Raw genomic sequence first — 25,849 nt, 5'->3', positions numbered from 1 at the left:
CATCTTCTTCACACCGTCTTTGACTCAAAACTCAAGCAGTCCAATCCAATACGCTCACTCATATCCACAGGGGTCCAAAAAGCAGGGAGACAGGCAGACTGGTTGGTCTGGAAAGTCTGTACAAAGAAGAGAAGGTCGTTTGGGGAAACACTGAGAAACCACAAGGGAAAATAGTCGAGAGGCCGGGGCTACACTGACACTAGTTAGCACAACGATCTAGTGAAGAAGCTTAGCCTCCTGCCGTCTTAAGTAGTCTGAAGAGTCACGAAGAGAAGCCAGATGAGCAACAGTGTGCATTGAAGGTGGGTTCAGAGGCGGGGAGCTAGGTCCAGCTCCGCCCTGATGAGAGAGAGGCGAAGGCAAAACCACACAACACATCCTCCAGATCCTGAGAACCAAGTCTGTCACGAACTGGCTCAAAGCAGGTGATAAAGAGGAAGCTCACAAAAGAAATTCATGTAAATATAAATTTATTTCACCTATTTCACCACTGACTTTAAACCTTTGCAAAGAGTAAACCTCAACTCCTGTTTCAAAGTCAGCCAGATTTCATGTGGAGGATCTAGCCATGGCTGGGCAGCTTTCAGCAGTTTCAATCGAAGAGTCCAGTTTCCAAAGCTGCACGCTGCACGTGAAGACTGGGACAAGGAGAATGATCATTATTTTTTCTTACACTCAGGTGGTTGTGTACCATGAATTGGTCCCCCAGGGTGAGACTGTCAGAGCATTACTCTGAACTACAGTGTGTTCCATTGTGTGCCAGTACAAAGTGCAAGTAATCCTTGTTAGCCACACACCCCGTTTGTCAGAGTTAAGATAAGATAAGATAAGATAAGATAAGATAGAACTTTATTAATCCCTCGGGTGGGTTCCTCTGGGAAATTCGATTTCCAAAAAAGCACAGCACCGACAGAAGTTACAGAGTTATACACACACACATATATATAAATACAGAGACAATATAAATAAAATATACGAAGGGGATAAATAGAATAAATAGGAATAAAAATAAAAATACAAGTGAATTGCACATTTCAAGTATTGAGTCTATTGCACCGTTGACTATTTACAAAAGTATTGCACAAGGTATTGTACAGTGAGGTGAAGAGGCACTACAGCTTAGTTGTTCCCCCCTCCTTTGTCCTCCTGTTTCCCCTCCCTCTCCCCTCCAGAGAGGAGTTAAACAGTTTGATGGCGTGTGGGACAAAGGAGTTTTTAAGTCTGTTAGTTCTTGTCTTGGGGAGAAGCAACCTGTCACTGAACAGACTCTTCTGGTTGTTTATGGCCGTGTGCAGAGGATGCCCAGCATTGTCCATAATGTCCATCAGTTTCTTTAATGTCCTTTTCTCTGCCACTGTCACCAGAGTGTCCAGCTTCATGCCGACCACAGAGCTAGCCCTCCTGATCAGTTTCTCCAGCCTGGATGAGTCCTTCTTTGCTGTGCTGCTCCCCCAGCACACCACAGCATAGAAAAGTACTCCAGCAACCACCGACTGGTAAAACATCCTCAGGAGCTTCCTGCAGATGTTAAAAGACCTCAGCCTCCTGAGGAAGTACAGTTGGCTTTGGGCTTTTTTATACAGGTGCTCTGTGTTGCATGACCAGTCCAGTTTATTGTCCACCCACAGCCCGAGGTACTTGTACTTGTTGACCACCTCCACCTCCTCCCCCTCTATCTGAACCGGCAGTGGACCTTCTCTGGACCTCCCGAAGTCCACAACCAGTTCCTTAGTCTTTGAGGTGTTGAGTTGCAGGTGGTTTGTGTGACTCCATGCGACAAAGTTCCTCACCAGACTTCTGTACTCCTCTTCCTGATCATCCCAGATACACCCCATGATGGCTGTGTCGTCTGCAAACTTCTGAATGTGGCATAATTCAGAGTTGTAGCAGAAGTCAGAGGTGTACAGGGTGAAGAGAAGAGGGGACAGCACAGTTCCCTGTGGTGCTCCTGTGCTGCTGACCACTGTGTCAGACGTGATGTCCTTCAGCCTGACGTACTGTGGTCTGTCGGTGAGGTAGTTGGAGATCCAAGCCACCAGACAGGGGTCCACCTCCATCCTGTTCAGTTTTTCTTGAAGCATACAGGGCCGGATGGTATTAAAGGCACTGGAAAAGTCAAGAAACAGGATCCTGACCGTGCCTTTTCCCCCATCCAGGTGTGAGTGGGCTCTGTGCAGGAGGTACAGGATGGCATCCTCCACTCCGACACCCGCCTTGTATGCAAACTGTAGTGGGTCCTGGGCATGTTGTACCTGTGGTCGGAGGAGGTTGAGGAAGAGCCGCTCTAGAGTCTTCATAAGATGTGACGTCAGTGCCACCGGTCGGAAGTCATTCAGCTCATTGGGCCGGTTCTTTTTGGGGACCGGGACGATGCAGGATGTCTTCCATAGGGCGGGCACTCTCCCCAGTCGCAGACTGAGGTTGAAGACTCGTTGTAGCGGCTCCCCAAGTTCAGCAGCACACGCCTTTAGCATCCTAGGACACACCTTGTCTGGGCCTGCTGCCTTTCTGGGGCGAAGCTTCCTCAGTTGTCTCCTGACCTGATCCACTGTGACACTGGGAGATGTTTGGGAAGAGGGGAGGGGGGGGAGATGTCTTGCTGCTGAGAGAGGGATTGGAGGAGGGGGGTGTCATGGTGTCAGGAAGGGGGGGAAGTTGACTCAGCGTAAGTTCATCCACTTCTCAAAAATGGAAATCAAGAAGAAAAACATACTGCAGGGGATCCAGAGTAGATCCAGCATGCCATACTTCAAACAGCACAGAAGGACAAGATAAAACAACCTTGAGCACGAGTTTAGTCAAATTGATATCCGATGAAGGTTTAATCTTTTAAAGCTTCATTCCTGGAACTCAGAACTTGCAAGTGCACATTTGTTTATAAAGCAAAATACTATAATAATAAAGTAAAAGAAATAATTTCTACCCTTGCCACATCATTGCTGCTTCAGCACGTGCTGTATCTACCTTCACCACCCCAGTTTCCATCTGTAGGCACTGTGGAGTGTTTACACCGGTCTCTATATGTAACATATTTCTGGGGAGTGATTAGCTCAAAGCCTGGAGGCCAAACTCTAATAATTGGATACATTTTCCTGGGTGAATTTAAATACATTGCCTGAATGGCAGAAAAGTCAAAGGATGGTAAAATAGACTCCTCAGGGGAAGTTTGGAAGTCTGCACTCCAGGAAAACATTTCCAAAAGCTGCTGGGTTCTTTAAAAGTCTTTAGTTCGTCCAGAGTCGAAAACACTTTAGCAGGAAAAGGTCTCATTAAATGCTGGAAATGCTTTGTGCAGGTACAACTATATGAGGAATTCAGCTTTAAGCCCATTCTCACTTTCAATGTGTCAAATACTGACATTTTATCAAAAAAAGTGTCTTTTCAATCATGGCAAAAAAAGGTTACAGACAGGGAGAGATCGACCTTTTAAACTTGTACGTATGAAGACCTGTTATCACAGGCTTAGTATTGTTAAACTTAAATCTTTCTATAAACTTTGAAATTTAAAAGTTAAAAAAGAGTAAAAAAGGGAACAAATCTCAGAGTGAGAGCAAAACTAAGTTTCCCTGTTGTCGTGTTTGCATTGAACGTCTGACAAGTTAAAAAGAATGGTTCAGGATGTTATCCACAGCCCTTTGTATCACAATCACTCATGACACACATCTCCCACTCCACCCTACTTGTGCTCCCTTCTTCACCTCTCTTGTGCGTGGTCCATTGATCCCGGGTATTTAAACTCACACACCTTTGCTACTTTTAACCCTTGCAGTTCCACGTTTCCACCTGACTCCTTCTCATTCCCGCACATGCATTCTGTCTTGCTTCTGTTGTTTTTGAATCCTTTTCTTCTCAGAGCATACGTCCACCTCTCTTCCCCCGGTCCCTGCTCTCGCTACGGATGATAATGTAGTTCTAAATCAGAGCAAACATCACATCTGTAGCGCTCGCTCTCTCAATGAAGCCATACTGCTGCCCTCTGATTGTCACCTCTCTTCTTAACCTAATTTTAACAACTCTTTCCCATATCTTCATTGTTTGGCTCATCAGCTTTAGCCATCTGAAGCACCTACGGTGCTGCCAAAAAGCAAAAAAAGAAAAGAATAAAACTCACCCTTTCATGACCACTGCTGAACTTTTATTTTAGCTGTTCAGAAACATTCTAAAGGAGAATATGCTGATCGCTGGGCTGATAAAAGCTCCAGACTGATAGACGGCTGATAGAAGCGCTTCAAGAGTTCACTCAGTCTGTCTCGATTGTTTAAAGCAAATCACCTCGGATTTTTTCTACCTTCTCACATCCTGCTGTCAAATGCCAAGGCCTTCAAAGACTCACTTGTTTGCTCACTGTGCGCTTGGTTCCTGTCCTACCTCCTTATTCCTCGTTTGACCTCTCTATAATAGCTGCCTTTCTTCCTGTTTTCTCTCCTGTTAACCTTTAGTAAAATCCTTTGACAGATAGGGACAGGTGAACAGATTCAATTATGAATTCAGCAAATTGAGTGTTTTTTAAACAGTGGCAGATTTCCAAACTATATTAAAATAGATTTTACTGAAAGGATTTGTTTGAAGGATCTGTCTTCAGGGTGTTTTTGACATAGATTGGACATAAAATCTCAGATCAAGATCGTCTAACATAGGGAACAGAAAAATGATTTTGTGTAACCATCTGATTAACAGCCATAGTTAGGCATTCTCTAGTATTGTAACTCCCATGAAATCATTATCTCTATGTTTAATCCATGAAATTGTCAGGGTTCTGGGTGTTCCATTCCTGCCATGTGCTTCTGTAAATAAAGAAGCTGTGATGACTAAAACCTAGTCAAACCTCTACCGCTCTAAGGACATTGGAAAGAAAAGCGATTGAGAGTCTATCTTTATATGAGCCAAAGGGTGAAAAAGGGTGTTTCATGTGAAACCATTTGGAGAACTGCCTTACCCTATCATGTAACCATTGGTGGGTTTTAGGCGCCTGGGACGGGATCTCAAAACTGGATTGTAGGTGGCAGGCAGTTGATGTAAGCCACCCACTCTGTTCAAGGATTGTCATTTACAGTGGACTTAGATGGCTTCTTTCACTCCTCTTTCAAACCATCATACACAGACAAACCTTTATCATTGCACCATATAAAGGGTTATTTATTCTTTAGCTTGTATGAGCAGTAGCAAGGTTTGGGATAAAGAACCCATGTGGATGTTTAGAATCTTGATATTAATATATACAATGTCATGAGTCACCCATAATTTCTTTTTATTTTGCCAGCAAAATGGGAAATAGGTACAGTAATTTACTGAAATGTGCAAAGAAATAGTGAGAGTTTCTTCAATTCTCTTATGCTTTATTCTTTAACACAGCCTGATCGCTCTCAGGCAGGTTTTTGTGTCATTTCTTTAAGCAGTCTTCAGGAACAGTTCACCACCACATTATTATATTAAAGCCGGCTCAAACCAAACACAATAATGGACACAACACCACAATGAAAGTTTACATGACAATATTTACTGCAGGCTGCGGAGAAAGAGAGATCTGAACAAACGGCCAGCCCACAAGCAGTGGTACCAGCCAATCATCTTATCAGAGATCAGAAAATCCAAAAATAAAAGGATGTAATAAGTGCACTGGCAGTGCATCATGCTGACAAGTGAAGCCATCTTTGAAGATGGTGCTGGATGCTGTATCAAAATCTGATGGCACTCTACTGTTTTCATGATTCCATTAACTTTTAAAGATCCCTAACACCACTGGCTGAAATGTAGGCCCAAACCATTACAGAGCCTTTACTTCTCTCATTATCTCCTCTATACATAGTGACAAAGATTTGAACCAAACATTTGAAATCGTTCCATAATATCTGACAATATAAACCACCGATTCTCAGTCCAGGTCTTGTGTATTTTGGCACACCTCAGCATAATCTACCTGTTTGGTGTCCTTACCAAACAGACTCTGTAGATAGTTAGCCCTATCATTTCTTCTTCTGTCCTCCACCATACTGTCATATGCCAAATATTTAGCTGTTCGCAGCTTGTTGGTGCAAAAAATACTATTTTGTACCTGCCAAACGATGCTATATTTGACCTTGTTAATAGATTCAGCTAAAAAATAGGAATATATTTTGTGGTAAATGGCCTGTATTTGTATAGCGCTTTACTAGTCCCTAAGGACCTCAATGCTTTTTACACAACCAGTGATCCACACATTCACACACTGGTGATGGCAAGCTACATTGTAGCCACTGCCACCCTGGGGCGCACTGACAGAGGCGAGGCTGCCGGACACTGGTGCCACCGGGCCCTCTGACCACCACTAGTAGGCAACGGGTGAAGTGTCTTGCCCAAGGACACAACGACCAAGACAGTCAGAGCCGAGGATCGAACCGGCAACCTTCCGATTACAAGCTCAATACTTTTACACAGTACTCTATTACTGTTAGGATGCCTGGGTCGTCGACCCAGGGTTTTTGAGTTTATGTTATTATTTATAATTTCTAGTTTTTGGTTTCTTTGAGTTCCGTCTTATGGCTTATGTCTCTGTCTTCTTTAGTTGCTCTGTCTCCCCTATCACCTGCATCCCCTTGTCTAGTTCGCGTCTCTGTGTATCCTTAGTTCCTATATCCCCGTGTTCAGTCAGTGTTTGTGTCTGCCCTGGTCCCACGTCTCTATTCCCTCTGTAGTGCCTGCATGTGAGTCTGTGTTATGTGTTTCCTGTTTTACTTTGAAGGTCTCTGTCTTAGTGTGTTCAGTTTACGCTTCCTTTTGTCTCGTCAGTTCTGATTTGCCCCAGCTGTATTTCCCTCCTGTTATTCATTCCCTGATTGCTCCCTCTGTGTATTTAAGCCCTGTGTTTCTCTGTGTCCGTGTCGCGATCTACTGTTTACCAAGCTGTGTGTTTTGTCATTTTTCTAGTTTAAGTTTGTTTTGAGTTTTTTCAGTCATGTTATATTTTGAGTCTTAAAGCCTTTTTGAGTTCACGTCTGTCTCCAGAGTCTGCACCTTGGGTCCTATTCCTGCCTGCACACAGCCATACCTAACAATTACATATGATAGAGTCCTTGTTGATTTGACCAGAGGTCTTTGCATCTTTCTTGTTAATGAAAAACCCTGTACCATGTTGTGAGTGTTTTCCCTCTTTAATTGACCAATACATGATGAACCTAATTATCATGTGACTTCAAGGAGCTCTTTCATTTGTTCCCACATGCAGTAAGACCCTTAAACCTGCCCTATACCTTATAAACACAGAGTTGCATTTAGAAGCTAAAGAGCCAGATATTTTTCTCATAAAAACTTTACAGTTCTGTGGACAGAAATGCCTTTTTGATGACAGAGAGGAGGGAAAAGATGAGACTGGTGTGGGCTGACAGAAATGCTATAATAGCCGCCATAGTGAACAGAAAATTGTCAGAATGCACAACATGTTGAACCTTGAGAAAGATGAGCTCCAACAGCAGAGGACTGAGTAGAGTTCCACTGCTGTGAGCCAAGAACAGAATGAGAGGCGGCTGTTGACACAGAGTTGTCAAAAGTGAACTCAAAATGTTTACCCTGAGCTGCAGAATCTCAGTTTCTTCAGAAGACTGAAGTGGCTGGACAGCAGCAACATGAGTCCATGTATCCAATTTCAAAATAATATCGAATACTCGTAATATACGTAATCCATATCACAAAGAACAGCGTGAGGGCCTACCAAGTTATAGCATGATGTTTCGAATAAAGTCCTAAAGGAGTGAATAAGTGTATAAAAAGACTGAATCACTATACAACACATCACACATATACATAACCCAATGGAAATATCAATGATGCTGAATCAGTCAGTAAATATAAGTTCCTGTGTCTCTTGCTGGCTCACATTTGTACAAACAAAGAAACCAAACTTACCTGTTCAAACCAGTGGGTGTCCAGCACATTTACACAGTCTCAACATAATGTTTTCATGACTATTTTGGGGGATTGTCAGCCTGTTCAAGCCTCTTAAGTGGTCTGCTTATACTAAGTTTCACCAGGCTACACAGTGTTGCCCATTTATATTTGGTTAGCACCACTAAAATGAAAAGAATACTTATTTTCATGTACACCAAGTGCAAGTTCTCATGACACAACAGAGCAGGTGTCAGTGACAACAGATATGACGCTGTTCATGTCTGAGACAGCACAAAGGTGGGCTGCAAAGCAGCTAGCAGATATACAGCAACTGTACAGTCAAGCTGAAGCAGCTTAAATGAGGTTTGGGATTTCCAGCAAAGCTTTGGAAAGGCTCCAGCAAGGCCAGAACTCAGCTGCCAGGCTTCTATCACAAACTGAACTCTGGCAACATATCACCCCCGTCCTCACAGATCTCCACTGGCTCCTGGTCAAGTCATGCATCACTTAGAAGATCTTTATTCTCACTTACAAATCTCCCAGTGGCCCGGCTACTCAGTATCTGCCAGACCTCCTTCACCCAACCACACAACCTCAGACGCCGAGCCACGGCTCTGCTTTCTGTGCCTCACACCAACCTCCACAGCTTTGAGGATGGAGCCTTCAGTGTGGCAGCGCCTACCCTCTCTCCTATCTGTGCTCTGCAATGCTTGTTCACTGGGGGCGTTGCAGAGAGCCCAGCAATGAGTTCTCCTCAAATCTCACCTCTTCAACAAGACCTTCAACCTCTAACCTTTTTTTATTTACTTACTTTTTTGTAAAGCATGCTTGAGTTTCTCGAAAGGTGCTATACAAATCTAAGTTATTATTACATGTCGCACAGCAGAAGTTAAGAAAATTGATGCATGGATGTGCAGAAGGGTATCAGCTGAGCCATGAGCTCATGTGGGCTGGCATTAAGATCAGGTAATGTGACAGGGTTTTCACATGTGAGCAAACACATGCTGCCTACATCACAGATCTTGCAATAACTGCGGCTGTTGATTCTTGTAATTTGTCAAGTGTCAAATTATATTCACTTCCAATTCATGACATCTTTTCTGACTACTGAATTATGGCTGCTGTGGGCTTTTCCCTTCACAATAGCATCCTGCTATAAACCAAAGTACTACTAAGTAAAGTAAGTAAGTAAAATCGTATTTATATAGCACATTTCAAGATAAAATCACAAAGTGCTTCACAGAAGCTTGACAATAAAACAAAAACTACTAGATACATTGCTGTTTTGTTTTGTTTTAGCTGAAAGACATTGAGAATCATAGTGACTATCCTTTTAACCTTAGTTAGAAGTTCATGTGCGGATTCTGCTTCGAGAGGCGTTTAAGAACAGAGAGACTGGTGTGGAGGCCGAACAGATGCCCTCTGTTTCTCTGAGGCAGCTGGGCTGGCTGTGAGCCTTGGCTGGATCCTCCAAATAATGCTAAATCAAACTCACCCACATCCACGAGAGACACAGACACACCCCAGTTTGACACACACACACACACAAACACACGCACAGGTGCAGTAATGTGTCCATGCGCATACATAAACGCAGTACAGAGACTTTAGAAAAGAACAAGTAATGTGCACATGTGTACAGAGATGCAAACAGGGAAGCAGAGGCACCCACACAGACTCCCACACACACAAATCAAGCTGCAGAACACAGCTGAACAGAGCATTGCCATGCACAGCACTTGCTATTTGATCATGCACTGAAATTTTGGAGCCTCTGACCATTAAGGCTGACAGGATCGCATCAACTGGCTCATATAAGGAGATAATATCTTGAGTGGTGCAATGAGTTTGTGTATGTATGTGCTGAGAAGTGGGACACACAGGTACTCTACACTGAAAACACTCCACATGACCCCCGGTTGTGAAAAAAATCAAAGTTTGAGTAGTGTCACACGGGAGCACTTTCACTTGCTGCTGCACTTTCATCGCCACTCCGTGATGGCATGTCAGCATCAACGACTCTATTTGTACTCTAAATGATGGTGTAACCTCTCTCTCAGCACTATAAATCAATTGAGCTTTGAAAACACAACCTTTTCATTCAGACTTTGAAAAGATGAACGGATTATGTTTTTCATTAAAAAAAACACCTGGTTAGTCGGCGAGCTTCATTCAGAGATGCAAATTAATCACGTCTCCAAAGACTCTGATTTCAGAAAGCTGGTCAAATTTGAAGTAATGTTATTACCAGAAAACTGGATCCATGTGAGCTCGGGCTAAAGCTGTGTCTAACAATAAAAGGTGTGATAAGGCTACCCTACCTATTTGAAAGTGTCAAATTTTGATAGGTACTCTGTGTTAGAAACTGCATCTGGCACCACACGCTGGGTTCTGGGGAGTTTGTAATTTTTGGCTTTGTGCTTTGTGCTGGAGGTAAGATTGTGTTTGTCACAAAGGTTTTCCAGCTGCAACTTTCTTCTTCTTAAATTTCAACTGAGCAGAAACTTCAAGGCGTGAAAAATAAAGCCACTGTTTAAGTGCCAAAAAACACCACAGAAGTTCTTCCAAATGATGTTGCTTCAATTTCCGTGGAATCACATGTTAAAATGCCCAACTTAAGAGAGAATGTATTTACTTGATTATTTTCTGTGGTCACTTATAGCGTCACATTAAAGTCACTGTTGCCTGGGCAGACCTTTGACAACTGATGTAGAGTAACTAGAAGAACTTGAGGTAATTTCTGCTGTAACATAAATCGGGACAACCTGCCATCCTTCTGTGCATCCATCCATCATGTTCTGCTTATTCAGTGCTGCTGAATGCTATCCCTGCTGTCACTGGGCAAAAAGAGATGTACACCCTAGAGAGATTACCAGTCTATTGCAGGCTTCACACAGAGACAGACAATCATTCATTCCCATATTCACAACTATGGCCAATTTAAAATTACTACTCAATCTGACAAGTATGTCTTCGGACCGTGGGAGAGCATGGCATGTAGGATATGCAGATGCATGAAAGGCCCCTGCTGGCCAGTGGACTTGAATTCAGGGCATTTTTACACCACAGTGCCGCCCCTGCATCTGTTAATCACTGGCTAATCTTTTTTTTATTTGTTGTTTTGTTTTTTGCAGTAACTCTTAACAGGCTCACTCATTTCTCTCGATCCAACTATGCATTACAAAGTTATGGCGCTTTGCTAGCTTTTTTGACCAACACCAGTCTTTTTGCTGGTGGAAATGCATGGAACCCATCCTAGATTAGGCAAGAGTACTGCGTTGGTGGGGTGTCAGTAATTGTTTTCCACTGAGAAGAGCTGCCTACTATTGACATGGAACCAAATAGTCATTTCGAAAGAAAGAAGCTTGTTTTAAAGCCAAGTTTCCATCAAAATTTAGCATGAAATTGAAATACATTTGTAGAAAAACTGAAAATATGACATTGCGTTAGTTTTTTCCTGTGATTATCTTCATGTGAACAGAGTGCAAAAGCAAAACTATGATACATTTTTTCTCCCCTAATTTTCTGGGTTTCTGGGTTCTTTCTTTACAACAGTTTTGTTCCAAGTTTGCAACTGAAACACCCTCAACAAATATAATATAATATAATATAATATAATATAATATAATATAATATAATATAATATAATATAAGCACCGGAGATACTTTGTAGATACTGAAAGGTTCTCTTCTAACACTTTCTAAACACAGAGAATGAGGCTAAGATGTGGAGGTCGTTTTTAGCCAAGGCTTTAATGTGACATTTATCCGTCGTTCTCGCCCTTCATTACTTCCATCAGTAAAGGTCAGGCTCGTACATGTGGGCCCTCGCAGGTGTTTGAGGCACTTACGTCTACTACCCAGGAGCGCAAGCGGATATCACATTACTCATGTGATTACCTGGTGAAAGGAATCCGATCTTTGACTTTACGCATGAGATAAAAGAGAATAAGGAGATAACCAGGGTGAGATTCCGTGACATTTCCGTTGTTTAAGAAGAGGTACACAGATCTCTTGGCGGCTTTTCTTCCTCAAAGGACTTCGTTGGTGTGGGAAGGGGGGCGCTGATGGAGGCAGAACTTCCTGTCTGTCTTTTTGCATCCCAGTGCGTGGAGAAATAATTGAGTGCAGTGAAAGCCGAGCATTCATTCAAAGACCTTGACTGGCGCTACTGAAGCCTGGAGGCTCAGTAGTGATTCAGCAGCAGCGGAGCAGCGCTTAGGAGACAGTGGTGGTGAGAAGGAAGGAATAAAGGGAAAAAAGAGAAAAGGAAATTTCAAAAGAAGGAGGTGAACAACGTGAGCCGCGCGCCGATTTGGAGCCGCGTTTTCATCGCTTAACAACACGGAGTGAAAGGGGATTTAAAGAAAAGAGAGAGAGAAGCCGGTGAAAACTTCTCCCATCGCGGCCAAAACCTTCTGATTTTACTTAAAAAACAATTAAACTCCGGGAAATTCGGTTTGCAGCGGATTTTGACGGATGCGCACCGGAGCTATCCAGGGGTGTAGCCGCGATTCCCGTCGTGCGTCTTTGCGCTGTTAGAGGTGGTGTGTGACTGAGTGTGTGTGAGAGAGGAGGATACAGATAGAGGTGGAGGATCAGCCGGAGTGGCCGACCAGCCAGAAGGATGCTGGAGGGCAATGCCTGCAGAAAGAGAGGATGAGATTTGTCGAAAGGCGCTGGAACTGCTCTCGGACCTTTGCTCCAAGGGAGAGGTGCAGGACGACAACTGCCTGGATTTCATTTACTACTTCAGGGATCTGGCCAGACCCCGTTACACGGACTCAGGTAAGGCTCCACGGTCTTCTCTTTGATAAAGTAGGATAGAGTTATATTATATCCAACACTAACTCGTGGCAGTTTAATTTTATTATGAGCTCCAGGAGCTCCAACAAATAGGTTTTTTTTAGTTTTTGCTTTTATCTTTAGGAAAGCACTAAACAAACTCCAGTTTCCCCAAAATACACGAAACCCTCAAACCTTATTCCTCCAGTGTGTGTGTGTGTGTGTGTGTGTGTGTGTGTGTGTGTGTGTGTGTGTGTGTGTGTGTGTGCAAGACTCCAACTGTAGGAAAAACGGTTGCTCTGTACAATCACCACATTAAGAGAAACGTTCAGGGGAAAAAAGCATTTGAACCTTTTCCTTTTAATTGTATTTTTGCAGTAGTAGTCAGTCTAAACAGAAAAGAACTTTTTTGCTCCATGCACATAATTGTATTTCACTATTTTTCCAGTTCACTACAAATGCATTAAGAGTGTGAATTGTGAACTTGTTGCTTGCATCCATTAGTGCCAGCAGAATCCACAAAACATTTCGGATCTATAAGTGAGTGTGAGTGTTTGTTTGCAAATGCTCCGGCGGCATCCATCAGCTTCTTCACGCAGACTGAAAGGGAGTGCTGCTTTGATTTCTCTTTTACTCTGACAGCCTGGAGAGAGGCAGAGAGAAAGCCCCACCCGATAATTCCACATAACTGCCATCATTGTGCAGACATAGCTCCAGCAAAAGGAAATAAGGATCGACAACTTAAATTAGTTACTGTATTTTACACAATCTGTTGGGCACACCCAATAAATTTAAAGTTTTTCAGCAAAACCTTTAGAGATAAAATGAAGTGTAAAATCAATGAATTTGAAAGTTTAGAGAGTTACTTTTACTACATATTGATATGATGTCCTTCAATCTTTGTTTGTTTTTAAGAATCATCCATTTGCAGCCATCGCAGCCTCGCAGACCCCTGCAGCTGTCACTTTCACACCGTGTTTTCTGAAGTGCCTCCCACATCTTGGTTTGGTTTGACTGACTCTTTTTCTTTCTTTTAAATACCATGTGGTCAGGGGTTAAAGTGGGATTTGGCAGGTGTGCACTCCTTAAGATCTGATGGAGCGGTGAAGTGCGGTGAAATGACTCACTGAAAAATAATTGACTTAATCTTCTCTACTGTAAGCTGCAGTAGATTTTTCTTTGTGGACAGGCTGTGATCATCTGACCTGTGTTGCTGCAGCAAACTCTGATATTTATTGTTCCTTGTGGTCTTGCAGATGTTACATGAGTCATTGTGGGCTCTTTTTAAACCATTAGCCAGTAAAAAGATAATATAAAGGTGGAATTTGGTGTTGCTGAAGCACTTCATCGAATAACTCCTACCTTTAACTTAACTGAGCAGAGAGGACAGTAAACACAGTCTACCCTACACCGGATCTACAGTAGGGGAGACCGGGGATAGTTGTAACGTGGGTCAGTTGTAACACTTCCAATTTCTCCAATCAGGGCTAAGTTTCAAATGATGTGATTCATCCTGTACATGCCCAACTCAGTTCTGCTATCACATGTGAAAAATCAGCACATTTTGTCAAACACAGATAATTTAACATGAAAAAAAGTAATCTGTATGCCAAAAAGTAAGTTTTTCTACTTTATTTCAATGTTTAATAGCATTATCTGCTTTGCAGTTAAACTCATCAAACTTAAATTATGTTATTTGTATGTCTATGGGGATATATTCTGTGTAGGTCTTTAGTGCTAATGTTTTAGCCGTTGGCTATAATGTTAGCTAGTTCATGGCTATAGGAGTCTGGGTCAGTTGTAACAGCAACAGTCTGGGTCAGTTGTAACAATAATGCAGATGTTACAACTTACCACACTATTACTTTAACTTATATTAAACAAGTTGGGGCAATGACATCAGCAGAGAGAGGTTCACTGGTCGCATTTGTATATGTGGTTAATGCCATTGGCAACACAATTCCTCCACTGTTTGTGTTCCCACACATACATTATGCAGACCTCTGTGTCAGAGATGGACCAGTATAGGAAGTACTGGTAGTGGAAATAAGTCAGGATGGGTGCAAGAAACAGATTTCCTCATCTTTCTGAAGCACTTTGCAAACCACACCAAGGTAAGCCATGATAAAAAGTAATGGAATTGCGATGCTGGTGCACAACTACATTTTTTCAGCTTCATTGTTATGTTCAAAATTGGTGCAAGAGTTGTAGGTTATAATGCCCACTGAGCCAATGAGGCCAAACTCAAGGAAGACCAACCAAAATTAATGAAATATTCAGTTGCAGAAATTTCCATAATTTGTCTTTTTTGGGGGGTTGGAATATGTTCAAAAGCTAGATTTCTGCATTCTGTCACACACACACATAGCTACATAAATGGATGTAAGTGCATTCATGTGTTGAATAAACAAAGATTACATGTTAATGTTTTGTCAGTACCCTTATTTCATTGTGTTACATTTCACCCCAGGATATGTTACAACTAACCCAGACTATGGGGTTAATTGTAACATTTCACTCTTCGTGTTTGAGGCCATACCATGCAATGGGTAATTGTGCTGCAGAGAAAATAGCTGCATTATTTAATAGCAGAGACATGTAAATACTTTGCATTACATTTTGAATCCACTACCTTAAAAGAGCTCCAATTTACAGACAGAAATGTCAAAAATGTTACAACTATCCCCGGTCTCCCCTACCCATTACTGAAAAGTTTGGCTTGTCCTGTATAACCTTTCAGCCAAAGTCGGTCATTTGCAGTAAAATCACCACATAATTTCAGAATCACAACATTTACGCATTAATTGTCTGATGAAAAAAATCGAGCAAACTTAGATCACAGTTATCTGACTTTAACTTTTTAAACTTAAACTTAATTTTCAAATATCATTACTGTGCCTTTAGCTTGCAGACAGATTTTGTGCCAAACTGCATATAAAATACTGTATTTGGTGATATTTGTTAAGCCATTTGTGTGGTTCGCTTCAAAAAAAATCACCACATTTTAAACTCACTCAACTCTATCTGCAGTTGCTAGACGCTGATGTACTGCAGCCACAACTTTATTGAGATCTGAATGCATGAATGCATAACAGGGATGAGAAGGAAAAGAGGATGTGTGGAGAGTGTGCATGCTGGAACATGGAGACACATTACTTTGTGATTTATTGAGTGAGTATCTCCGTGGCATCGGCTAGAACGAATGCCAAGCAGCAGCGTATGAAAAATCAACTCAGTTGATGTCATTATGCATTAAACTATTATTATCCTCTTTTTGATTCAGACACTTCAAACTTCCATTAGTCTGAAAATAACACTTTTTTTCCTCCAAACCTTTTAGTGGCCAGTCTCTCAGATATTGATTGCTCTATGTCAGTGTTTAGGTGGCTGGTTCGTGTCAAAGTAACATCCACACGTAGGCCGGGACCTGAGGGTTTACGGGAGAGCATTGCACTATAAAGAGGTGATTAATTTTCTCCTCTAGTCCTGTCAGTGGTTTTAATGCTGTGGCTCAGTGTATTTCCCTCCTCTTGTCCTTGTGTCTGTGTACACATATGTTGTTTTTTGTAGATAACCGCATCCTTTACACATTCATCATTAAGCATATATGATGAGGCGGAAGTTCAAGCTTCCACTGGCTCCTCTGAGCTCTGACCCACTTCCTCTTCCAAACGCAACACCTTTGTTACTGCTCCCATTCCCCATGGGATGGACGTAGAGACCTAAAATTCATTCCAGATACACAATATAACCATCCCTCCCAAACAGTGGTCACAAATCAGTCCAAATGTGTGGTAGTGGGCACATCTGCTATATTGAGATAATCCATCCCACCTCACAGGTGTGCCACATCAGGATGCTGATCTGACATCATGAGTAGTGCACAGGTGTACCTCAGACTGCCCACAACAAAAGGCCACCCTGGAATGTGCAGTTCTGTCTCACAGCAAAATGCCACAGATGCCACAAGCAATGAGGGAGCGTGCAATTGGCATGCTGACAGCAGGAATGTCAACCAGATCTGTCGCCCGTGCATTGAATGTTCATTTCTCAACCATAAGCCGTCTCCACAGGCGTTTCAGAGAATATGGCAGCACATCCAACCGGCCTCACAACCGCAGACCTCGTGTAACCACACCAGCCCAGGACCTCCACATCCAGCAGGTTCACCTCCAAGATCGTCTGAGACCAGCCACCCAGACAGCTGCTGGAACAATTGGTTTGCACAACCAAACAATTTCTGCACAAACTGTCAGAAACCGTCTCAGGGACGCTCAACTGCATGCCCGTCGTCCTCATCGGGGTCTTGACCTGACTCCAGCTCGTCGCCGTAACAGACTTGTGTGGGCAAATGCTCACATTCGATGGCGTCTGGCACGTTGGAGAGGTGTGCGCTTCACGGATGAATCATGGTTCACATTGTTCAGGGCAGATGGCAGCTGAGAATGTCCCAGTTCTTGCATGGCCAGCATACTCACCGGACATGTCACCCATTGAGCATGTTCGGGATGTGCTTGACCGGCGTATACGACAGCGTGTACCAGTTCCCACGAATATCCAACAACCTCGCACAGCCATTGAAGTGGAGTGGACCAACATTCCAAAGGCCACAATTGACAATCTGATAGACTCCATGCGACGATGTGTTGCACTGCATGAGGCAAATGGTGGTCACACCAGATACTGACCGGTTCTGGGTCCCCAGACCCCCAATAGCGCAAAATACTGCACATTCCAGGGTGGCCTTTTGTTGTGGGCAGTCTGAGGTACACCTGTGCACTACTCATGATGTCAGATCAGCATCCTGATGTGGCACACCTGTGAGGTGGGATGGATTATCTCAATATAGCAGATGTGCCCACTACCACACATTTGGACTGATTTGTGACCACTGTTTGGGAGGGATGGTTATATTGTGTATCTGGAATGAATTTTAGGTCTCTACGTCCATCCCATGGGGAATGGGAGCAAAAACAAAAGTGTTGCGTTATATATATATATATATATATATATATATATATATATATATATATATATATATATATATTGGAGCAGAGGATCGCAAGTTCGATTCCTGCCTGGAGCGTCTGTATCCAGTAAGGGTCCTAAGGCTAGACCCCCTATGCTAAGCAAGCCTACCGCAGACATGAGCGAGACAGATAAATATGAAGGCATGCTGGCTCGGACGTCGCCCGGATCAACAAGGTCCGCGTCAGGTGTTGAGGGACCAGGGCACCCTGACTAAAAGTGGGCTACTGGAACAAGAAGGCATCGGTGGGCAAGAGACGAAAACAGGGCGTTGTTGGAATGCTACTACGCAAGTAACCCCGGCGGAAGGGGCTACATGAATAGGATGAGGGACCTATGGATTCTTCGATACCCAACATCCACAATGACGGCAAAATACCAAGGGCTCAGAGAAGAGCTCGAGAGGATGTGGAGGGTGAAGGTAACGATGGTCCCCGTGGTAATCGGAGCACTAGGTGCGGTGACTCCCAAGCTAGGTGAGTGGCTCCAGCAGATCCCGGGAATAACATCGGAGATCTCTGTCCAGAAGAGCGCAGTCCTGGAAACAGCTAAGATACTGCGCAGGACCCTCAAGCTCCCAGGCCTCTGGTAGAGGACCCGAGCTTGAAGGATAAACCGCCCGCAGGGGCGTGCTGGGTGGTTTTTATATATATATATATATATATATATATATATATATATATATATATATATATCATGATTATAATAAGCCAGGAAGTATTAAAAGAGAAGTTCAAGGATATCCATTTTTCTTCGCAATAATTCTGTTGTACAGTAATTGACTGCAATTCAGCCAGTGGCACAGCAGGGGGCGCTCTCAGGATAGTTCGCGATGAATAGTGTGTCATTATTATGACACGTTTACACCTGCTTCTAGACAAAACAAAACCAAAACCAAAACCCTTCCACATTTAATTTAGTCTTTGCATTTAAATCAGAATTCAAATAAAAAAATATTATGATATCCTTTAGTTTTTCTCACCGTGAAGCAAATTTTGCCCTTAAATCACTAGCATTTCAGTAATGCATGCTGATTGGTGCATTAAAAAATCACATGTGTGAAAGAAACAGCTCTCTGATGTGGTTGAAGGTGACGCCTAGAGCCTGACTGATATAAGATTTTGAAGACTGATGCTGATACCAATATTTGCAAAGCTAAAAATTTGATATTGCGATGCTTCAGCCAGCATTTTTTTTTCTTTCAAACACATGAATAAACTGATTTCCCCAACATTCCCCATCTTTTATGCTCTACCTGACTCTGCATGGATCTGCTGATTATGTGTGTTGCCAACAGGAAAGTTGCAGATTGCACTCTAGTGCACAAACTCTGCAACATCGCCACTCTTAAGGCGTTGAAGGATGTTTTTTCAGTCTCTCCTTTTTTGTTTTTAACTTTTCATTTACTGGCTGTTACAGCACAGTACAGATAGAGCTGCTGTTATTTAACATCAAGTGAAATTTGCTGAAATTCTCAACCGGCTGTTTTATGTTTAAAATCAGAATATGTATCATATTATCTAAAAATTGAATAAAATACGGCTCTATTCAATCTAGACTATCTTGCGAGGACCCTGTGAGGGCTTTTATGAAATCAAAAGTCTAAAAAGCAGGAATTTTCAATTATACTCACAGTAGTCTGCTTTAATAATGTGTAGATACGCTACCACACAGTTTAAACAGTCAGAAATTTCTAATGTGTGAATGCATCGGTGCAACAACCTGATTGGCTCAAATGATTTCAGTTCATCTGGCTCTCTTTTGGGAAAGACGACAGGATAACCTTCAACTTTGCTCTTACCGAATTCTGCAACAATTTCTTTTCAAAATTGTCTGAATGCCATTTCTCTTTCTTAGACTGCCTCTGACAGTACTTGCCCTCAAGAGGCTAAGGCTGAGTAAACTTGCAGAGAAACGATATATTAAAAATGACAAAAAAACATCCAAAAACAACAAAAAGAGCACACACCTCAAGACAAAAAACGTTTTTTCTTTCTTAATTATATTGAAATTTCCACTCAGCATATGTATGAGATCCTAATTAAATGAGCAGAGAGAAAAACAAAACAAAACAATGCATTTTAAAATGGATTTTCCACTAGTGCATTTTCTTTTTAACTTGTCCCACTTAGAATGAACTTCTCTTCTGTTTCATGCATGTCTCTGTTGTAAAGACAACAAAAAAGGAGCTGGATGAACTGTGCAGATGACTTTATCGCTTCACACTTACCCACAACTATCACTGACATGAGTTTGACGAGTCAAAGGCAAAATGTGAAGTTAAACTTACATTTTAGTTAATGGGAGATTACCAGTAATTCTACCTTCTACTCAAAGGCTTGAGGGGACACTAAACTGAACTATTAGACACATAAATCCAGCTTAAATATCAAAAGCACATGTACTGAACTGAGCAAAACAGCTCTACCCAACAGTAATGATCTCAGAATAAAAGCTCATGAAATCAGAGGCTGCTTTTGGATCAAATCACCCCCGTGCTCTTGCTGGCCTGTGTGCCTGTTAGATTGAAAAGCATGCTTCTTAGTTTCAAACTGAACTTCTCCTGTATCTCTATTTTTAAGCGTGCAGCCTGCTCCATGCTGGACCTCCATAATGGAACCAGCTGTGGGGGCAAGATTAGTGATGCAATCACCAAGCTTTTTTTCTTCCCTGCCGTCTCTTATGCACTTGCTAAAACTGCTTCTTTCTGCCCATGAGAACAGTCCAACAAAAGGATATCTTTTTAGATTTTAAAATATTTTTGGAGTCAAGCTTCAACTTCTTTTAATGTATGTTAATGGTATTGAATGCAATAAAATGCAAAAGCAGGATTAACCTAACTAATTTCTTCATCCTTCATGTGCTATGATTCTGCAATGCAAAACAGATGTATTACTAATATGTACACATAGGTGCTGTACTGTGAGATCCAATCTCCGAGGAAGATGAGGCACTAATTCACACATGCCTAGTTTCCAGTGAAGCTTCATTCAGGATAATTATGTGCAAGATAAACCAATTATATTATGACTCCCACGAGCACTTCTATGACTCACATGTGTGTGAAAAAGAGTTGGACAAGAAACATTTAAATAATTTGCAATTTGCTTCATCCGGGCAGGGATGCACCTATTTTTTATGTTTGTGTATACATTCTCAGTTACTACTAGCTAGTTTAGTTGTTAACTAGTGTTTTTCTGTAACTGGTTACACTGTTAAAACCTTATATTTGACCTCATGAGAGAAGTCCCAATCCAGGAGGAAGAGTTTAGTGAATTTATTCATAGAGATGGTGCAAGTAAGGGTTGCTTACAGGTAGATGGGCACAGGATCAGATATGTTCCATGACAGCAGGATGGCTGTGTGACATATCTCCCCTGTCGTGGAAGATTTGCAGTCGGACTGCGTGAGAAGCTGCTTCACCCATTATGAAGTTCTTACTGGGAGGTATGATTAGGCAGCTCTAATGTCCTGTAATGCTGTTTCATTGTAGCAGCTATCCAGATGTTGTCATTACTGGGCTATGACAAAGAAAAAAAGGCAGGTTCATGTTCATGCAAAGTTAAGGGAATATCTCTTTTCCTCTCCTTTCATCCTTTGTGAAGAGTTGTTCCCAACAACAACTTTCAACTTTTGATCAACTGCTAAATTCAAACAGAGCAAAAACGAGGAGATCCAGTCCAGTTTTACTTATAAAGCCTATTTAACCTTCATGTCGCGTTTAGGTCAAGTCTCAGTCAAAACAATGAGCATAGGACACTATTTCAAACTGATATGTTAAACATTGTTTAAAAAGATCAAAGATTTAAAAGTGGGCAATACCAAAAAGTTTAATTGTATTCTATGATTTTTATACAGGGAGTGCAGAATTATTAGGCAAGTTGTATTTTTGAGGAATAATTTTATTATTGAACAACAACCATGTTCTCAGTGAACCCAAAAAACTCATTAATATCAAAGCTGAATGTTTTTGGAAGTAGTTTTTAGTTTGTTTTTAGTTTTAGCTATTTTAGGGGGATATCTGTGTGTGCAGGTGACTATTACTGTGCATAATTATTAGGCAACTTAACAAAAAACAAATATATACCCATTTCAATTATTTATTTTTACCAGTGAAACCAATATAACATCTCCACATTCACAAATATACATTTCTGACATTCAAAAACAAAACAAAAACAAATCAGCGACCAATATAGCCACCTTTCTTTGCAAGGACACTCAAAAGCCTGCCATCCATGGATTCTGTCAGTGTTCTGATCTGTTCACCATCAACATTGCGTGCAGCAGCAACCACAGCCTCCCAGACACTGTTCAGAGAGGTGTACTGTTTTCCCTCCTTGTAAATCTCACATTTGATGATGGACCACAGGTTCTCAATGGGGTTCAGATCAGGTGAACAAGGAGGCCATGTCATTAGTTTTTCTTCTTTTATACCCTTTCTTGCCAGCCACGCTGTGGAGTACTTGGACGCGTGTGATGGAGCATTGTCCTGCATGAAAATCATGTTTTTCTTGAAGTGTGCACTTCTTCCTGTACCACTGCTTGAAGGTGTCTTCCAGAAACTGGCAGTAGGACTGGGAGTTGAGCTTGACTCCATCCTCAACCCAAAAAGGCCCCACAAGCTCATCTTTGATGATACCAGCCCAAACCAGTACTGCACCTCCACCTTGCTGGCGTCTGAGTCGGACTGGAGCTCTCTGCCCTTTACCAATCCAGCCACGGGCCCATCCATCTGGCCCACTCTCATTTCATCAGTCCATAAAACCTTAGAAAAATCAGTCTTGAGATATTTCTTGGCCCAGTCTTGACGTTTCAGCTTGTGTGTCTTGTTCAGTGGTGGTCGTCTTTCAGCCTTTCTTACCTTGGCCATGTCTCTGAGTATTGCACACCTTGTGCTTTTGGGCACTCCAGTGATGTTGCAACTCTGAAATATGGCCAAACTGGTGGCAAGTGGCATCTTGGCAGCTGCACGCTTGACTTTTCTCAGTTCATGGGCAGTTATTTTGCGCCTTGGTTTTTCCACACGCTTCTTGCGACCCTGTTGACTATTTTGAATGAAACGCTTGATTGTTTGATGATCACGCTTCAGAAGCTTTGCAATTTTGAGACTGCTGCATCCCTCTGCAAGATATCTCACTATTTTTGACTTTTCTGAGCCTGTCAAGTCCTTCTTTTGACCCATTTTGCCAAAGGAAAGGAAGTTGCCTAATAATTATGCACACCTGATATAGGGTGTTGATGTCATTAGACCACACCCCTTCTCATTACAGAGATGCACATCACCTAATATGCTTAATTGGTAGTAGGCTTTCGAGCCTATACAGCTTGGAGTAAGACAACATGCATGAAGAGGATGATGTGGACAAAATACTCAATGCCTAATAATTCTGCACTCCCTGTATGATTGTGTAAGATGAGAATGAGCCAGCTGTGATGCCTTATTCTTTCACACCCATGTGGTGCAGAATAACGATCAGATATTATACACTGTGTGTAAAAGTGAAGTCACTGTGACATCACCCATTGGTTATTGAGGTGTTGTGAAGCCTTAAGTTTGGTATTTGAACTCGGAAATGATGAATGAGGGGCCGTAGATGCTCATGTGTGCTAGTCCCACGTCAATGCATAAGGACTAGAAAAGTGCTATACAAATGCAGGCCATTTACCATTTAATAAGAAACACATTTTATGAACTCAAACTCATGTTGTTTTTAATAAGACTTATTAGAAAGTAATTACTAGATTATTATATTGCTAGAGATCGAGTGCTGCTGTCTCAGACTTTTATGGTTTTACATGTAACAAGAGTAGCTTTGTAAGAAACTTGTGGTCTGCTCAGAAAATGTTGTCACATGCACAAAATTAAATAAAAAATGCAAATAAAATTCCACCCTTATTTGTATAACCGTTTCATGCTCAAATGTACTGCTAACATGAAACAGAGATGCACAATGACCTTTTTAATCATTTAATAAATGACTTGATTTTTTTGTCACACAACAGTTTCTGCCTCTGAATGTTAACATTACTGTTTTATTGTCTTACACTGAACACTAAAACCGGGAGAGACAGATACAATGCAATTCAATTTTATTTATACAGCGCCAAATCACAACAACAGTCGTCTGAAGGCACTTTATATTGTAAGGTAGACCCTACAATAACACATACAGAGAAAAACCCAACAATCATATGACCCCCTATGAGCAAGCACTTTGGCCACAGTGGGAAGGAAAAACTCCCTTTTAACAGGAAGAAACCTCCGGCAGAACCAGGCTCAGGGAGGGGCGGGGCCATCTGCTGCGAGTGGTTGGGGTGAGAGAAGGAAGACAGGATAAAAGACATGCTGTGGAAGAGAGACAGAGTGAGAAAGGTGACTGAAGAACAAACACTCAATGCATCATGGGAATCCCCCAGCAGCCTACACCTATTGCAGCATAACTAAGGGAGGATTCAGGGTCACCTGATCCAGCCCTAATTATATGCTTTAGCAAAAAGAAACGTTTTAAGCCTATCTCTACTAAGAGTAATCTTGAAAGTAGAGATAGTGTCTGTCTCCTGAATCCAAACTGGAAGCTGGTTCCACAGAAGAGGGGCCTGAAAACTGAAGGCTCTCCCTCCCATTCTACTTTTAAATACTCTAGGAACAACAAGTAAGCCTGCAGTGTGAGAGCGAAGTGCTCTAATGGGGTGATATGGTACTACAAGGTCATTAAGATAAGATGGGGCCTGATTATTTAAGACCTTGTATGTGAGGAGCAGGATTTTGAATTCAATTCTGGATTCAACAGGGAGCCAGTGAAGGGAAGCCAATACAGGAGAAGTCTGCTCTCTCTTTCTAGTCCCTGTCAGGACTCTTTCTGCAGCATTTCGGATCAACTGAAGGCATTTCAGGGAGTTTTTAGGACATCCTGATAATAATGAATTACAGGAGATACAAGTTATAGTCATGGGAACGATGTTCAGCCGAAAGCAGAAAAGCTTTATTTTCCATGCTTTCTAAGAAGAGTGATTGATTAAATGTTAGGAGAAATAGGTTAGGGTTCATTACACCCATGATTGCATTTTCAAGGTATTGTTGCCAGGCAACATAACATTATTGGAAATTTGGTTTAGAAATCTCTGATGATTTTCTCGAATGAGCCCAATAAAGTTAATGTCTCTTCTCTTCTTTGTGAGGTGAATAACACTGATCTTCCTCTTGCAAAACAACGTTGTGCTCAGAAAACCTCAGGTCCTGGCTCACGAGCGAATGTTACGTTGACCTACCTGAACATTGGCAGCAGCCTACTCCAGCAGGATGATGTCTCCTGTCACACCACAAAAGCTATTTGGGATTGGTTTGAGCAGTGCAATAAAGACCTCGGGGCACTGACCTAGCCTCCAGACATCCTGGATCCCAATCTAACACCTCTATCAGCTGGAAGCATCAAAACAAGCTTGAGGCAAAGTCTTCCCCTGCCTCTTAGCTGGACCCTGTTCCTATGCACGCCATCTGTTTTTACACCACCCCATCTACAACCGTTTACTGCTTGACACTTCAAGAGTGTTTTAGAGGATATTATCCCCATTCTTCCCCTTAAACCCTCACTCCTGTGCCATTCCACCCTTTCACCACAGCTATTCTCTCTTATTGACCCACTGCTGACTTGAACGTAGCAGCTTATTGAACTGTACTCAGTACTGTACTCCCTGGAGTGAAGTCAACTGTACATAGAAGAGTTTAATAAGATGACTCAATGCTAAGATCGCTTATTGACAGTGTGAAACTTTACAACACTCAATAAATCGGTTATAACATTGGCTTCGTCCTCAGCTGATTACCATGAAGTTGCAGTCAACAACAACAACAAAAAAAATTCGACTAAAAAAAGAATTCACAATTTTTCTAAATGAAATGAGTCTGTCACATAACGTGGCATGCACTTTATTTATTAGCCCTGTGTTTAACAAGCAGCACAAATTCAGGTTTATTTTTCAACATTTCAGCATAAACACCCGAGAACACAAAATACAGATTACAAAAATTCATATGCTGAGTTACCGGAGTGACGTACAGATTGAGATGTATGATTAACATTAACAAATGAAAGCTGTGTTTGTTACTTTCAGCTGTTTGAGTTAAGTTTAAGGATCTGTATGTGTGTCCCCAAAGCAAGAGAGCTGCACAGCC

The 25,849-nt window shown here is 42.0% G+C and overlaps 1 protein-coding gene across 1 annotated transcript in view; it reads left to right on the top strand.

Moving 5' to 3' along the window:
* Nucleotides 1-11,919: 11,919 nt before the first annotated feature.
* Nucleotides 11,920-25,849, top strand: part of syt9b (synaptotagmin IXb) — a 63,902-nt gene continuing 49,972 nt past the window's right edge. The window contains exon 1 of the mRNA XM_085464737.1: nucleotides 11,920-12,648. Within this exon, the coding sequence (XP_085320863.1) occupies nucleotides 12,501-12,648 (148 nt within the window). The 5' untranslated portion in view covers nucleotides 11,920-12,500. The remainder of the gene's footprint in view (nucleotides 12,649-25,849) is intronic.

Source organism: Copadichromis virginalis, linkage group LG7, assembly GCF_057382275.1.
Source record: "Copadichromis virginalis isolate Kocher_CV1m ecotype Utaka linkage group LG7, C_Virginalis_male_GT1.1, whole genome shotgun sequence".
Classification (NCBI taxonomy): domain Eukaryota; kingdom Metazoa; phylum Chordata; class Actinopteri; order Cichliformes; family Cichlidae; genus Copadichromis; species Copadichromis virginalis.
The sequence above is the reverse complement of the archived record's forward strand: the minus strand, read 5'-3'. Positions and strand labels throughout refer to the sequence as shown.